Here is a 15,466-nt window from a genome sequence, read left to right on the forward strand (position 1 = left end):
AGGTACATTATCGATTGGTTATGACTGTCATCAATTTGTCCAAAATTGATTCATCCTGGTCAGGTCTGATAATCCACAACTGGAATGAGTAAATGAAGGGCAATCTCTTGTTTGTAAATGTAAACTCCGTCACTTATTATTTCAGATTTCCGCTATATATTAGCTAAATAAGCATGAATTACTGCGAATGCACAATATACAGTCATTACACAAGTTATTGTTAGATCATAATTTTGTTCTTAAGCAGTTATTAATGCTAATATGATTAAATATTACATAAATATGTTCTGAAGATAGATAGGCCATTGCTGGAATGCTTGACACTTTTATCTTCAGTAAATATTGAAGGATTTCAAGCATTGTCAAACATTAATTACTGCGATTCAATTTGGACATCTAGATTTTTCAGGCGCTTTTGCTTCACACATGAGCAGATTCACAAGTGCACTCTCTTTATTAAACAGCTTTTAAGGGTTTTTCTTTTAATATGACATTTTATTTGATCGAATATCAATTTCAGGCTCTCAGAGTGTAGAGCGCATGAGATGCAGAGCACAGCTCAATGTCAGAAGGTGGACATGGTACTTTCTGATGCAGAGACGCAGCCTAAATCCCACAAGCTGCAGCATGATATTGAGACTGAGCTTAAATCACTGATGAAAAATAAAAATTGTCATTTACACAGTGCCCTCTCTGACCGAAGAACGGGAGATGTTGACATAGCGGTATTGTCACTGGATTAGTAATCCAAACTCCCAGGCTAATGTTCTGGGGCACATATGCATTCAACTCTCACCACTGCAGATGGTGAAATTTGAATTCAATTTAAAGTATGGAATTAATAAAGCAACCTAATGATGACCACTGTCAACTGTTGCAAAAACCCATCTGGTTCACTAAGGGAAGGAAATCTGCCATCCTTATCTGGTCTGGCCAACACATGACTCCAAACCCAAAGCAATAAGGGTGATTCTTAACAATTAGGGGTGGGCGTTAAATGCAATGCCCATATCGCATGCATGGATAAAATAAACCTCATGACCCACACCCTACGCTGTGTCCCTTAACAACATCACACAAAGGGAATGGGAATCTTGGATTTGGGTCATGCCAGTCTCTTTCTCTCTCTGGAAGACTGTGGGCCCAACCTGCATTCCATTATAGAAACAGTGATAAATCCATGGAGAGCACACTTATAGACTCAGCAGTATGGTACCACTGGTAGGAAAATATCTTCCAAAGAGAGAGACTTCAGATTGTTTTAAATGGACGAGCAAGTCAAAAGTAAATGGTGAAGAGAAGCAATGAAAGATTATTTCCTGTGGTCATAGTTTTAATCACCAATTTAAGATTGCCACTTCAACAAATGAAGAGGGAGGTTAGGTGATTCTTTTTATATCTGGAAGGTTGTTAGGGAATATAATGTTTAGCCACAGAGAGCGCATTAGGTATAATTTAAAATAAGAGTGGCTAAGTAACCAAATCAGAGAAAGATACATATTTATGGAGGAACTGTGAATTGCTCCAGTGCAGAAATGCCACAAACACGATGGGTCAAATGGTCTCTGTTTCACATGCTACAAGGGCTGAACTCACAACCCAAGCAGTCACAGTGCATGTTGAGTAATGGTCTAATACTTTGTAAGTTAATTTTGTGTAGCATCCTGAGTTGAGGAGGAACTAATGAAAATAATCCCAGTCTACTCGGTCTCTCCTCAAAAGCCACCCTTGTCAACTTTGGAATCAACCCAATGAACCTCCTCTGCACCCCCTCCAGTGCCAGTACATCCTTTCTCAGGTAAGGAGACAAAAACTGCACACAGTACTCCAGGTGTGATTTCACCAGCACCTTGTACAGCTGCAACATGCTTTTAAACTCAATCCCTTCAGCAATGAAGGATGCAATTCCATTTGCCTTCCTAATTTCCTATTGTATCTGCAGACCAACCCTCTGTGATTCATGCACAAGGACACCCAGTTCCCTCTGCACAGCAGTGTGTTGCAACTTTTACCATTCAAATAATAATCCTTTTTCCTGTTACTCTGACCAAAATAGATGACTTCACATTTATTAACATTGTAATCCATCTGCCAAACCTTTTCCCACTCACTTAAACAACTGACTTGGATACCTGTGATTGAATTAAACCTTGGGTTTTCCCTGTTTTCTGATTTTCTTCATCATTCTCATCGCTCCCATGACCCAATCAAACTCCAATTTGGATCATTACATCTCAAACTTTCAAGGTACAACTTTCTCTTTCCTGAACGTGGCGAGAAGGGGAAATAATGAGACTTGTCGGTCCGGGTGATAACTTCAATCTTTTTTGCATGGCTTCAGAAATCAAATGCAGGGTGAGAAAGTCCGTCCAAAATTCTTTAGATTCACCAACAGTTCGGGTGGTTGAGTGCAAAATCTATTAATGGCCATTAAAGGGACTCAACTTGCCACCTCTCGGATCATCTGTCCCCATTGCATTCCAGAAGGGTAGCTACTTTACTGACGGAAAACTGGAGAGAGACCTGACTGCTGATATATTTCAATATCCCTAGTTTGAGGTCAATTGGAGGCAGTGATGGAGTGGGGCATAAGGTTGCAGCCTCTAAAAGCTACCACCCCCATCCTAGTGTCGAACTGCCCCTCTCCTCATGACCACCTCCCCAGTTGAAGAAACAAAAATATCTGCTACTGTACCACCCAACCTCTGACACAGTTTGTCAGTCTTAAGTCAGTAATAAGGTTAGCTCTTGTCGAACTGACTGATGATCGAACACACTCGCACCCTGACACTTAAAAAAAATGGAAAAGTCCATCCTTTACTCCCAAGTGGCCCAGTGGTATTATCACGAGACTACTAATCTGGTGACCTGGGTAATATCCTGGGGACCAGGGTTTGAATCCTGCCATGGCAGATGGTGAAATCTGAATTCAATAAAAATCTGGAATTAAGAGTGTAATGATGACTTTGAATCTTTTGTCAATTGTCGGGAAAAGTCCATGTGGTTCACTATTGTCCATTAAGAAAGGAAACTGCTGTCCCCATCCAGACCCACAGCAAAGTGGTTGACTTTTAACTGCCCTCTGGGCAACTAGGGATGGACAATAAATCCTGGCTTAGCCAGAGACGCACCCCATCCCTTGAATGCATTTTTAAAAGAAATCTGGGCAAGTAAAACATTATTTCCTTCCACTCCCAAAACAACTAGTAAGCTCAGCCCAAGAAGGAACTTGTGATTCGAACATAACTGAAGAAATAAAACAGCATCAAGTGATTGGGTGCCACACTGCCATTCAATAGACACACAGCTTATTTCAATGTGACCTTGACTCCACCTTCCTGAATCCCCACACCAACAACCCCCCTCCCCCCATGAATCTTTTGCTCCCTTCCCTATCAGAAATCTAACAGCCTTGAATATATTCAATCACCTATGTGGCTCTGTGGGTAGAGATTTACAAAGATTAATGACCCTCTGAAAATGAAATTTCGCCTGATCATGGTTTTAAATAGGAAACTGTTTATTCTGAAATGTTCCCCTGGCTATATATTCTCTGACATAATGAAACATTCTCTCAGCATCACCCTGTCAAGCCTCTTTACCACACAGTCTGTTTCAATCTGACCAATTCAAGCACTTCTCACCTCGAACGAGTTTACGGCCAACCCACTCAACCTTTCCTCAACAGGAAACCCCTTGCCTCAGGAATTAACCTTGTGAACCTTCTCTGGACTGCTTCAAATGCAACTGTACCTGTCCTTAGGTAAAGAGCCAAAATAATACACAGTAATCTGGGTGTATTCCGTGCACAATGAAAGCAAGATTTCCTTATTTTTGCACTCCAATTCCCTCCCTTCTTTGAATGCCAACAATGTCTCACTTTGTGCTTTTTGATGGAAATCAGCTTTCGGGAACAGCCAGCTGAAAAGAAATTACAGACCAACTTGAATATCATCGCCATTTATTTTCACCTTATACAAGATGAGGTCATGCTCTCCATCTCGCAGGGTTGTTCCATCAGGTTTCATTAGTTTCACATACGCCATTGCAAATATTTTCTCTCCTTTATCTCTCGCTGTAATAGATAGAGAATGTTATAGGGTTTTATCGTTTGGCAAAATTCATAGATGCTGAGACTTCTTCAAACATGCTTGACCTTCCCTGACGAGTAGACTCAAATCTTTTTCACATAAGAGCTTTACGTTTTTTCACATACATTTTTCAGCTTGAGATTTTTCTGGGCACTACTTCTGGGGGAGTAGCAATGCCATGTGACTAATAATGTCGAATCCCAGGCTAATGCTTGGGGGGGGGGATGTAATTTCAAACCCTCTGACAGGGTAACAAGACAAGGGAGTACTCAATGGATGGCAGGAAATTCAGAGGAACAGTGGGATCATGGCATGCTCGTCCACAAATACTTGAAGGGGACAGGACAGCTTCATAGGATAATTATGAAGACATACAGACATTTGCCTTTATCAATCAGAGCTTAAATTATCAGAGCAGGAAAGTTATGTTGGAGCCTTGGTTAGGCCATTGCTGGAATACTGTGTGCATTTCTGGTAACCATACTATAGGAAGGATGTGACCGCACTGTAGAGGGTTAGAGAGGAGATTCACGAGGATGCTGCCTGAGATAAAGCATTCTAGCTATGAAGAGAGGCTGGATAAGATCAGGTTATTTACTTTGCAGCTCACCATCACCTTCTCAAGGGCAATTAGGGATGGAAGGTTATTGATGCCCACATCCAATGATTATAATAAATAGAATATGTGCAAGATTTATAGTTGTTCCTTTGCTGAAAATCATATCCATGGTGCAGGGAGGTGATAACCTAATGTCATTATCGAAGACAGAGACTCAGATAATGTTCTGGGGACCTGCTTCAAATCCCGCCATGGCAGATGGTAGGATTTGAATTTAATAAAAATGAAACCTGCATTGAAGTGTCTAATGATGACCAGGAATCCATTGACAATTGTTGGAAAAACCCACCTGGTTCACTAATGACTTTTAGGAAACAAAACTGCCATCCTTACCTGGTCTGGCCTACATGTGACTCCAGACCCATAGCAATGTGGTTGACTCTCGGTCATTTAGGGATCAGTGGTGCTGGAAGAGCACAGCAGTTCAGGCAGCTCTCGGTCAATTAGGAATGGGTAATAAATGCTGCCTAGCCAGTGACACCCTCATCCTGTGAATGCATACAGAATAAACTATTTTTGATGACAGGGTCTTCCCAATGTCAAGGAAGAATTGACACAAGCCAGCCATGGTTGACAAGGAAATGCAATAGCCAAATTCATTGAAAAGATGTAATGTCACAAGGGACACCAGTTTAAATGGCCAAAAGGATCCTGCTGTACAGTAAAATATTCCTCCCCTGGCTTGAATTCCTCATACGTTGTATGCTGGTGTAGACTGCAAGGTTATTGTCTTACGACTTTGGATCAAGTTTCAGATTTTAAGGAAAGGAGGCTGTTAGGCAGTGATCAACTGTACTTACATTCAGCAGATGATCTGTGTTTGAATGTGAAGCGAAGGTGGGTCCTCTGAACATCTTCAATGGGAATAGTGACCTGAGAAGAGTAATTGAAACACAGTGAGCTGACAAAGGAAATGATTGGCATGGGATTGACTGAAGAGGCTGGCAGAAATATTGGACAAGAAAAGGTTCCAGTTTTAGTTATTATTATTAGCATGGTGTAATACCATGCAATATCGAGTTTGAATATCTGAAAGCAAGTGAGAGAGGTGCAATGACAAGTGATTCATGTTTAGTGTGGACTTTATGTTTATGAAAGTGAATAAAGACTGCACCTTAAATTCACATGTAAATCTGTTTATGCGATTGCTTAATTCATAAATATGCAATTCCTTAGACCCTGTTTAATAGGAAGTGTTAACCATACATTAAGATAAATGCATCTCTTTTAAGCTGCACAGAAATATAACAGCAGAACATGGCAATCTAGCTCGTCAAGCCTGTTTCATCATTCAGTGAGATTGTGGTTAATCTGTACCATGTTATGGAGGTGTAAGTGTTGGATTGGGGTGGACAAAGTTTCAAAATCACAAAGTTTAAAAATCATACTCCAACAGGTTTATTTGGAAGCATGAGCTTTCGAAGCACTGCTCCTTTGTTAGGTAACTAGTGAGGCAGGATCATAAGACATAGAATTTCTAGCAAAAGATCACAGCATCATGCAAGTAAAACAATGTAAAGAAGAAATCTAGATTGCTGTTAAGTACTTCATCTTTTAGAATGGGTTGCATGTTTTGGTTCGTTAATATGTAAATCCCAGAATTTCTTTTAAGTCACATTCTTGAGATAACTTGAATTTGGTTAAAGAAAAGTGATAGGTGTACCCGAGAACTCTGTGGGAAGCTAGAGAAGTGATTGCTGGGCCTCTTGCTAAGATATTTGTATCATCGACAGTCACAGGTAAGGTGCCGGAAGACTGGAGATTGGCAAACGTGGTGCCACTGTTTAAGAAGGGCGGTAAAGACAAACCAGGGAACTATAGACCAGTGAGCCTGACCTCAGTGATTGGAGGGAATCCTGAGGGACAGGATGTACATGTATTGGAAAGGCAAGGACTGATTAGGGATAGTCAACATGACTTTGTGCGTGGGAAATCATGTCTCACAAACTTTGAAGAAGTAACAAAGAAGATTGATGTGATCTATATGGACTTCAGTAAGGCATTCGACAAGGTTCCCCATGGGAGACTGATTAGCAAGGTTAGATCTCATGGAATAGAGGGAGAATTAGCATTTGGATACAGAACTGGTTCAAAGGTAGAAGACAGAGGGTGGTGGAGGAGAGTTGTTTTTCAGACTGGAGGCCTGTGACCAGTGGATTGCCACAAGGATCGGTGCTGGGGCTTCTACTTTTTGTCATTTACATAAATGATTTGGATGCGAGCATAAGAGGTACAGTTAGTAAGTTTGCAGGTGACACCAAAATTGGAGGTGTAGTGGATAGCAAAGAGGGTTACCTCAGATTACAACAGGATCTGGACCGGATGGGCCAATGGGCTGAGAAGTGGCAGATGGAGTTTAATTCAGATAAGTGCGAGGTGCTGCATTTTGGGAAAACAAATCTTAGCAGGACTTATACACTTAATGGTAAGGTCCTAGGGAGTGTTGCTGAACAAAGAGACCTTGGAGTGTAGGTTCATAGCTCCTTGAAAGTGGAGTCGCAGATAGATAGGATAGTGAAGAAGGCGCTTGGTATGCTTTCCTTTATTGGTCAGAATATTGAGTACAGAAGTTGAGAGGTCATGTTGTGGCTGTACAAGACATTGGTTAGGCCACTGTTGGAATATTGCGTGCAATTCTGGTCTCCTTCCTAATGGAAAGATGTTGTGAAAGTTGAAAGGGTTCAGAAAAGGTTTACAAGGATGTTGCCAGGGTTGGAGGATTTGATCTATGGGGAGAGACTGAACAGGCTGGGGCTGTTTTCCCTGGAGCGTCAGAGGCTGGGGGATGAGGTTTATAGAGATTTACAAAATGATGAGGGCCATGGATAGGATAAATAGGCAAAGTCTTTTCCCTGAGATCAGGGAGCCCAGAACTAGAGGGCATAGGTTTAGGGTGAGAGGGGAAAGACATAAAATAGACCCAAGGGGCAATGCTTTCATGCAGAAGGTGATACATGTGTGGAATGAGCTGCCAGAGGAAGTGGTGGGGGATGGTACAATTGCAACATTTAAGAGGCATTTGGATGGGTATATGAATAGGAAGGGTTTGGAGAGATATGGGCCGGGTGCTGGCAGGTGGGACTAGATTGGGTTGGGATATATGGTCAGCATGGACGGGTTGGATCAATGGGTCTCTTTTCATGCTGTACATCTCTATGACTCTATGTATTAAAGGTGTGAGATTAGAGTCTGTCTGCATCCCAATCTTGAGTCAAACTGGTTCCCTTTTCAAAGTAGGAATTCATAAAACGTCTCTGGATTGACTACCTGCAGGTTGTTTACTTTTCGTTAACCTGGTTAACCTGCTTTGTGTGATTTTTAAATCTGTACCATCTCTCAGATGACACAAGGAGCTGCAGATAGTGAGGAGGAATACAAGACAATGTAGCATATAGAACATACAGAATATACAACATAGAACAAGCTCTTTGGCCCTCAATGATGCGCGGACCTGTGAACTAATCTAAGCCCCTCCCCCGACACTATTCCATCATCATCCATACACTTAAACAAGGACTGTTTAAATGCCCTTAATGTGGCTAAGTTAACTACATTGGCAGGCAGGGCATTCCACTCCCTTACCACTCTCTGAGTAAAGAATCTGCCTCGGACAACTGTCTTAAATCTATCATATAGATAGGCTGGAGTTTTGGGTGACAGATGGAATTTGATGCAGACAAATGCGAGCTGATGCATTTTGGAAGATCTAATGAGTAAAGGTATGCAGAACCCTTAGAGGCAATAACATACAGAGCGATCCAGATGTACAGGCCCACAAATGGTCCCTGAAAGTGGTAACACAAGTTCATAAGCTGGTGAATAAGTTGCATAGAGCTTTATTGAGACCACATTTGGAATACTATGTACAATTCTGGTCACCACACTACTGGAGGATGTGGAGGCTTTGGAGAAGGTTAGGAAAAGGTTTACCAGGATGTTGCCAGATTTGGAGAGTATTGGCTATGAAGAAAGGTTGGCCAAATGTGGTTTGTTTTCGTTTGAACGTCAGAGGCTGAGGGTGACCTGAGGAAAGTTTACAAAATTATGAAAGTCGTGGATAGAATGGATAGGTGGAAGGGTATAAATGTCACTTACTAGGGGATATTGGTTTAAGGTGAAAGGATGAAAGGTTAAAGGAAGTTTGAGAGGCAAGTTATTTTACACAGAACGTGGTAAGTGCCTGGAATGGGCTGCTAGTGGAAGTGGTAGAAGCAGATACAATAGCAATGTTTAAGAGGAACCTTGACAGATATGTGAATTGAGGAATATGGACCGCGTGGATGGTTTTGCCAACATTGAAACAATGAGACGATCCGATGGTAGGGATATAAAAATGCAGGCATTTTGAAAATCGGTCAGAGCAACTGCCACAAAGAGAGAGAGATAAAGACAGACCCAAGACATTGAAACACTCTCTATCAAAGGTACTCTTCCATATGAAACATCTTCACAGTAATTAGAAAGAAGACAACCCAGGGAGATCTTGAACCGGAAGAAGACAGGCACAGAAGACAACAGCTGCTGTGTGGTTTTGAAATTAAATTGATGTAATTTTACTAATTTATTATTTTATTGCAACAGTATATTGTTATCAAGTTAGAGACATGTAATAAGCAGTTATGAGAAAGGGGGGCTTAGAGTTGTGAATAGTTGTTGTTTAATGTTCACTTTTAGAGTTAAAGAATAATTTTATATTATTCTCTTTAAATAGTGGAATTTGGGGGTTCTCTGTCACTTACATTTTAAGTGATTATGAGGTGAGGTGAGCTTTACTGGATGTTTAGTTTAATTAACAGAGAGGTTCACTGCTGTGTCCTAACAAAGGTGTGAGGGGAATGATTCAAAAGGCACCGAAGGAATAACCTTTCCATGCAAAGGGTGGTGCCAGTATGGAGTGAGCTGCCAGAAGTAGTGGTGGAATTACAACATCTAAAAGGTATATTTGGAGGGTTACATGAAGAGGAAGGGTTGAGAGGGAGATGGGTCTAGTGCTGGCAGGTGGGACTAGATTAATTTAAGCTATCTGATCAGCATGGAAGAGTTGGACCAAAGAGTCTGTTTCTGTGCTGTACAACTCTATGGATGTATGACTCCTAGTCCCTGAGGTGGACTTGAACCCAGATATTGGATTAATAACACCCTTGGTGTTAAGTTTTGTTTGGCAATACTCCTTGGAAATGCTGTAATGATTCACTACATTAAAGACACAATAAAAATGTAAAATACTGTTCTTTTCGCCCCAAGACTAGTGACTTCCCTGAATAATATCTGGAATAACTGCAAGACCTGAGGATTTAATGGAACCTTGGGATAATTATCCATCCATAAATATATAGGGAATAATCAGGCAGAGGAAAGGAAGGAAGGACACCAAAAATTAATACCAAACAAGATTGGTGGCAGTGAATTTATCCTAAATATGTTGGCAGTGCTGGCAAATTATATTTGACCCCTGTTTGTATCCATCCATTAAAATCCAGGGGAATTGTCAGGAACAAAGAAGAAAAGTTCTACCTTTTGAACTTTTACACTGCACGATAAAGCTCCAATAGATTCCTCAGAGTGAGGGGAAATGCTGGACTTGTGACAGCTCCTTCTACACTATCCTCTTGGATTCACAGGCAGAAAGGGAGATTGGAAGCCCGTTTTTGAGGTGAACATACAACTCAGAAAGTTACCTTGCAGTATGATTAGATTCCCTACAGTGTGGAAACAGGCCCTTTGGTCCAACATGTCCACACCGACCCTCCGAAGGGGAACCCACCCAGACCCCTTTCCCTCTGAATGATGCACCGAACACTACGGGCAACTTAGCATGGCCAATTCACCTGACCTGCACATCTTTTGACTGTGGGAGGAAACCCAAGCAGACTTGGGGAGGATGTGCAAACTCCACACAGACAGTCACCCGAGGCTGGGATTGAACCTGGGACCCTAGTGCTGTGTGGCATCAGTGCTAAACACTGAGCTACCGTGTTGCCCCGTCAGCTATTGTCAGAAGATAGTCGTATGTTGGTCTGTATTGTAACTGGGGTTGAATACATGATTAAGGACATCGTGCTGTGACCCTAGCAAGGATGCACCTAGGCCACAGTTTTGGTGTCGATACCTAAGGAAGGATAGTTTTGCTTTGAAGGAAGTGCAACACATGGAATCCTGGGATATGTATCACCAAGGAGGAGAGATTGAACAGAATGAGTAAAGGGAACCTGCTGTTTACAGATGATTGGTGATTTACTGAAACCTATAAAACATTGAGAAAGTGACAGAATCATTTCTGAGAGGATATTTGCCTCTGCATAGTGAGTCCTGAACAGGGCTCGTGGTTGTTATAATATTGGTTGCCACATCTAGCAACATATTATCAACAGATTCACTGCCACCAGTCCTTCTTTAGATGTTAGTCAAGCTACTGTTAGTCAAGTAGAGAAAGATGTTCACATTGTCAGAAGTGGGTTCAATTTTGGTTTAAAACTAAAGGCGTAATACTTACTATTGAAGCATTGTGTTTCTGCGATATAGTGAATATCACGTTCACTTAACATGTGAACATGATAGCTAGTTCTGAACCAAGCAGAAACATCAATTCAACTTGTTGCAAGGTTGGTTAGCTCAGTCAGCTGAACAGTTGCTCTACAATACAGAGTAACACCAACAATATGGGTTCAACTCCCACAACAGCTGAGGTCACTATGAAGGACTCTCCTTCTCAACCTCTCCCCTTGCCTGAAGTGTGGTAACTCTCAGGTTAAACAACCACTAATCATCTAATGAGAAAGTGGGACTATGGTGACTTATTAGTAACATTGTATCCAAGATACAATTGATCCTTGTGAAACATCAGGGTCAATTTAAAAGTAAATACTTTGAACAAGTACAGATCACTACTTCATCTACATAATACTGACAGCAGATTTACATCCCCAAAAGGACATTTGTGAACTGGATGTGTTTTTACGACAATCAACATTCAGCATAAGGCTGGCTTTCTATTCCAGATTTTTATTGAATATATATTTCATTACCTGTCATGGTCAAACCAAAGTCCTCAAACATTACCCAGTGATTCTGGATGACCAGCACAGTCACATTAGCACCTGCCTCCCCCCAACCTAGTGTTCTTCATGTGTTCATCAGAGTGTTTCCTAACGAGTATCCTTTGTGTTAACAGTGTGTAGTTAAAGTAATAATCTGCCCTTGCTCTTAGTGTTAACTCTTAAATTGACTCTGATGTTTCACAAGGGGCATGTTAATTCTTTTCGATTCTGTTAGAATCAGGAGATAAAGCGTTGAACTCAAGCTGATCTGACGGAACCGCAGAGTAGATTCAACTGGTTATATCACCTACCCCCTATTCATGTTTCTTATTTTAATTTGTACTATTTAAGGTTAGAGGGTGTGAGTGAGAGAACGAAGTTGGCTGCCTCTTTCCTGACCAGCAGCACAATAATAGATCAGAGTCAGAGACCCTCTGGTGTTTCTCGATAGAGGATGGCAGCCCCCATTTCCAGTCTGCTTATTGACGAAGCATCTCCCAGTATTGGGTGAAGGCCTAAGCCTGTGAAACAGTGGGCTGACACTTAACAACTGAATTCAGAAATGCAGCTCGTCAGGTCGAGTCTGTGAACGAGCACACGTCCTGACCTGAAGATCGTCCTGGGGAGGCAACAATGAATGGAACCTGTTCACACAGACACACCATTCACTTAGACATCAGAAAGAAAATGAACTGAAGTAGCAGACAGCATGGTGTCAGGGCAGGGAGAGTACAGCTACACAATGTGTAAAGTGTGATTCCAGTGTGGTTCTTTACAGAGTGAACATGAATGTTTCTCCATAGGTTGTGAGTCAAGGCAGAAAAAGTTAATTTTGCCTCAGTTGGACAGATTTAATCAGTTGCTTTTACAGAGAAGAAGTCAGCAAGTAGTACGAACTCTTTCAAGACATCACTATTTACCGAATAACCTCGGTTATCCAAACAACAATTATCCGAATTTTGGAATTTCCAAACAAGATCTCAAGGTCCTGTAAAAAAGTTTCGACTGAAGATGTACCTTGGTAGGGAATATCAGATTCAGGCTGTCACTCCAGGATCACAATGAGGCAGCACCTCACCTTCACAGATCACATCTTTTGAATGAGACACTGAATATAGAATCTATTGGGCTCATGGAAAAGATTCCACTGCCATTGGCTGGAAGAATAGGAGCAATCTTCCTGATAGCCTGACCAACATCAGCAATAGAGACTGTCTGAACATTATCATCTCCCTATTTGTGGGAGCTTTCTGGACTACAAACCAGATGCTGCGCACTGCAGCAATGACTACACTTCAAGGTGTTTATTAGTATAAAGCATCTTGGGATGTTTTGAGGCTGTGGATGGCACTATGTAAATGCCAAACTGTTTTTTTTTCCCCACATGCCATATAAATCCAACTTTCATAAAACATCACAATCTGTCAAAATCTTAGCAGTAACATTGAAAACATCTGAACATTCCACATTTGTCACCTTACCTAGAGTCTCATCATAGATTAATTACTAGGTATAATGATAACTGTGCATTTCCTAATCTTCTCCCTCTTGGGTTTTGTGATGTTCTTCTCAGAATCATGGATCCCTACTGTCCAGAAATAGGCCATTCAGCCCATCAAGTCTGCACATAACCCTCCAAAGAGCATCCCATCTATATCCACATTTCCACCCCACCCCATCTCAGTTTTTAACCATGACTAACCCATCTAACCTATACATCCCTGGACAGTAAAACCCATTTTCTTTTTGCATAGCCAATCTACCTAACCTGCAGATCTTTGGGTTATCAGAGGAAACTGGAGCACCTGGAGGGAACCCACATGGCCGTAGGGAGAACATGCAAGCTCCACACAGACAGTCATCCAAGGGTGGAATCGAACCCAGGTCCCTGTTGCTGTGAGGCAGCAGTGCTGACCACTGAGCCACCGTAAGGATGGTGGGTGATCTCTTTGGAGCAAGCATGACCTCCTTCAATTCCATTTCATTGCTCTCTGAGATTGCTGCTAAGGTCCATGTGTTACCTGCAGACTCCAATATGGGCTTTGTACTTCTGGACAGCATATCACCTGAGGGCCGGTGGCACCACGAGCTCCAGCTTCCACCTATCTCTATCCTAATTCTGATATGGGCCATGCCTCCAGAACACATGAACGGGATGGAGCAGCCCGAAGGTGAGAGCTGAGGACCCATTAAAGGCTGAGATTTCAGAAGTGTTGAGGGATCAGACTAGATGGACAAAAGGTGCTGACCCATTGGAAACCCATCATACTGCTTTTCAAGATCAACTGCCAGTTCCCCCATGGCCAGCTGATTGGCAAAGATAGATGTTTGGGAAAAGCCAAATTCTACCACCTGTCCATGCAGTGGAGCCAAACACAGAGTGGGCACTGGAGGGGATGAGAGTTACAAGTTGGACATTGAACGTAAGAATATATGAAATCGGAGGAAGAGTAGATCATTTGTCCCTTTGAATCTTTCAATCAGATCAAGACTGTATCTGATTGCAGCTTTAACTCCACTTTTTTGCATACAGTCCCCCACCTCCCCCAGCTCCCATAACCATTTGTCCACTGTCAATCAAAAATCTATCTCACTCAAGATGGAATATAATCGACGATTCAGCCTCCACTGCTCTCTGTGGTAGGAAAATCAAAAGGAGAAGACCCTTTGAGAGAAGAAAGTCTTCCTCATTTCCACTAAAAGTAATTCTAATGAGAGAGCAACCGATAGTCTTCTGAAAATGTATTGATTTTCACTTAAACATGTGAATTTGTATTTTGCAATACTCTATATGTTCAGGACGAATGCACAAGGTGAAGGGTGATATGGGCAGAGATACAAAACAGGCATGATGTATTTTGTTGTCCACATATAATACTCACCCAGGAATTATGCTTACCAAATAAATGGACAATGCATTGCAATAAGGACAGTCAGTGGCATAGTGGTGTGCTAGTAATGTCAGTTGAGTTGTAATCCAGAGGTCTGGCTGATATTGGGTTGATTTGAAAACATTACAAGTGAAGGGAAATGCTGGACTATGGTACATAGATTCTGTTGTTTAAATTGGTCTCAATGGAAGCGGAATTAATTCCTTCTCAACAATCGATTCTTTGAAGAGGTGACAAGTAGGGTAGACCAGGAAACCCAGTGGATGTGGTCCATCTAGACTTCCAAAAGGCCTTTGATAAGGTGCCACACGTGAGGCTGCTGAGCAAGGTGAGGGCCCATGGTGTTCGAGGTGAGCTACTGGTATTGATTGAGGATTGACTGTCTGACAGAAGGCAGAGTTGGGATAAAAGGTTCTTTTTCGGAATGGCAGCCGGTGACGAGCGGTGTCCCGCAGGGTTCAGTGTTGGGGCCGCAGCTGTTATATGTTAATGATCTGGATGAAGGGACTGGGGGCATTCTAGCGAAGTTTGCCGATGATACAAAGTTAGGTGGACAGGCAGGTCGTACTGAGGGAGTGGGGAGGCTGCAGAAGGATCTAGACAGTTTGGGAGAGTGGTCAGGAAATGGCTGATGGAATTCAACGTGAGCAAATGCGAGATCTTGCACTTTGGAAAAAAGAATAAAAGCATAGACTACTTTCTAAACGGTGAGAAAATTCATAAAGCCAAAGTACAAAGGGATCTGGGAGTGCTAGTCGAGGATTCTCTAAAGGTAAACATACAGGTTGAGTCCGTGATTAAGAAAGCGAATGCAATGTTGTCATTTAT

The 15,466-nt window shown here is 41.9% G+C and overlaps 1 protein-coding gene across 2 annotated transcripts in view; it reads right to left on the minus strand.

The window, feature by feature from the left end:
* Positions 1 to 15,466, minus strand: part of LOC132824791 (dedicator of cytokinesis protein 2-like) — a 1,235,709-nt gene that overhangs the window by 961,904 nt on the left and 258,339 nt on the right. For both annotated transcript variants that reach the window (XM_060839646.1, XM_060839560.1), the window contains exons 16-17: positions 5,511 to 5,583; positions 3,972 to 4,075 (exon numbers count right to left, since the gene is read on the minus strand). In XM_060839646.1, coding sequence (XP_060695629.1) covers positions 3,972 to 4,075; positions 5,511 to 5,583 — 177 coding nt within the window. The remainder of the gene's footprint in view (positions 1 to 3,971; positions 4,076 to 5,510; positions 5,584 to 15,466) is intronic.

The sequence above is a fragment of the Hemiscyllium ocellatum genome, chromosome 1 (assembly GCF_020745735.1).
Source record: "Hemiscyllium ocellatum isolate sHemOce1 chromosome 1, sHemOce1.pat.X.cur, whole genome shotgun sequence".
In the NCBI taxonomy this organism is placed as follows: Eukaryota; Metazoa; Chordata; class Chondrichthyes; order Orectolobiformes; family Hemiscylliidae; genus Hemiscyllium; species Hemiscyllium ocellatum.